Below are 1,790 nucleotides of genomic sequence, written 5' to 3'. Positions count from 1 at the left end.
TCGCAGAAAATTGAGTTAAGTACACAAGAATACAAAATCCATATTCTTTCTCTTAAATATATCAGTGGCTTTCGTTTGAGAATTTTCCTAGTATAAAAATATTCTCTCCACTCTCTAAAATTCATTCACATTATTATAGATATTTCGTCACAACCACTCTCTAAAGTTAAAAAACTGAGTCGATTTTAAAAATACTTTCAAAAATAGGCGCTACGTTCATTAGGTAATCACAAATTCAGATTATTTCGTTATTGCAAATTTTAGTTTCGCTTCATCATTTTTTAGTGAAACCTCATTACCTGAATAATTATTATTTTCTGCTTTTTGGCAGTAGCGCTTTCGTTTTATAGCCAGAAATTTGCGTGTTCGATTCTCACCGCCTACATTTTAAGAAACCAAATTTGTTTCTGAAAAATATGAAGTGAAAATTTGGAATATTAATCAACGAAATTATATTTATAAACAATATCTGAATACTCAGATGAGCTTTCACTTAATGCGTTTTCACCAAAAGAGCTTTCACTAAAAAAAAAGTAATAAATCGAAACTAATATGTACAATTGGCGGTAAAATCTTCTTGTCTTTACAAAATAATTACAATATCTCCTCTCATAAATTATCCCCCACATAAATTCTCTCTCCCCATTTGAAAAAAAATCTAGTCCCACAAATCTCATACTTTTTCCAGCAGTGAATGCTTATCGCTCGGCGGAATTTTCGGCTGATGGCCGTACATAAAAATCGAGCAAATAACGAGAGCCGCACCGAGACTAAACTGGAAAGTGAGCTGAAAACTGAACAAATAAATCGAGGCAATGCAGGAAATAACAATTGCCAGAGAAGTGGCAAAGCCTTTGAGAATATTGTCCGCGTGTTTGACGACCATCGCGACAATTAATCCGCCGCAAGCTTGCAAAAGCACCAGATAATTAACGAACCAGTCGTAGCCAACGAAAAATCCGCGATTTTTGATGATTTGGCCGTCGTTTAAAAGGCAGGTGAAGAGGCCAAAAGGCAGGGAAAGTAGACTCAACTGGACATTTCGCATCCAGACGGAAATGTCGGAGCCTTTTAAAATTTTTTCAAAGTAAATCCCAGCGAAGCCGGATAGAAAACAGGCGCTGAGAGCGGCACCAAATCCTAGAAGTCGATTTTGCTCGATTCCGGATGGCACCTTTTGCGGACCGCTTTGAGCTAATTGGACGAGAATTACTCCCAGGAGGAGCAAAACTAGTGCTGACCACTGCAACTTTCGCAGCGATTTTCTTAGAATCACGACCGCAAAAAAAGCGGTTGTGAGGATTTTTAGTTGATAGGTAACCTGGAAGCAGAATTTATTTAATTAAGGATTTTTTTTAGAGTTATATTTTATGGGTGACTTATTTATTTGGCAGGAGGTGTCTGAAGATTTTTCTAGCTTTCTCCAAAGGGCTATTCACTAAAAAATTCGTATCGTCCGCATTATTTGTGTCGATATTTATGATTTGATGGAATTGGATGCATTTATAATTTTCAATTGATTAGCTCGTATTAAATAATTATAATAGTGTTTTTTTTTAACATTAATATTTAAAATTAATCTTTCTTAGGCAAAAAGTTTTATTTTTTATATAAAAATTAAATTTTTGTTAAAATTAATATTTTTCGTCGGAAATTAAACTGTTATGAATAAAAAATTCAACCTTTTGGATTAAAAATTCATCGTTTTTGAACAAAAAGTTACATTTTTTATTTCAAAATGAATCTTTGTTATTTTTTCTTCATTAATAAAAATTATAAACAAATTCACT

At 33.3% G+C, this 1,790-nt stretch overlaps 1 protein-coding gene across 1 annotated transcript; it reads right to left on the bottom strand.

Annotated features, from left to right (window-relative positions):
- Nucleotides 1-1,330, bottom strand: LOC117182580 (UDP-galactose translocator; the record flags this gene model as incomplete). Its single annotated transcript, XM_033375668.1, has 1 exon — nt 1-1,330. A coding segment is annotated over one exon (657 nt), but the record flags the coding sequence as incomplete, so codon positions are not given.
- Nucleotides 1,331-1,790: the final 460 nt, after the last annotated feature.

The sequence above is a fragment of the Belonocnema kinseyi genome, unplaced genomic scaffold (genome assembly GCF_010883055.1).
Source record: "Belonocnema kinseyi isolate 2016_QV_RU_SX_M_011 unplaced genomic scaffold, B_treatae_v1 SchBZDm_901;HRSCAF=1013, whole genome shotgun sequence".
Classification (NCBI taxonomy): domain Eukaryota; kingdom Metazoa; phylum Arthropoda; class Insecta; order Hymenoptera; family Cynipidae; genus Belonocnema; species Belonocnema kinseyi.
The sequence above is the reverse complement of the archived record's forward strand: the minus strand, read 5'-3'. Positions and strand labels throughout refer to the sequence as shown.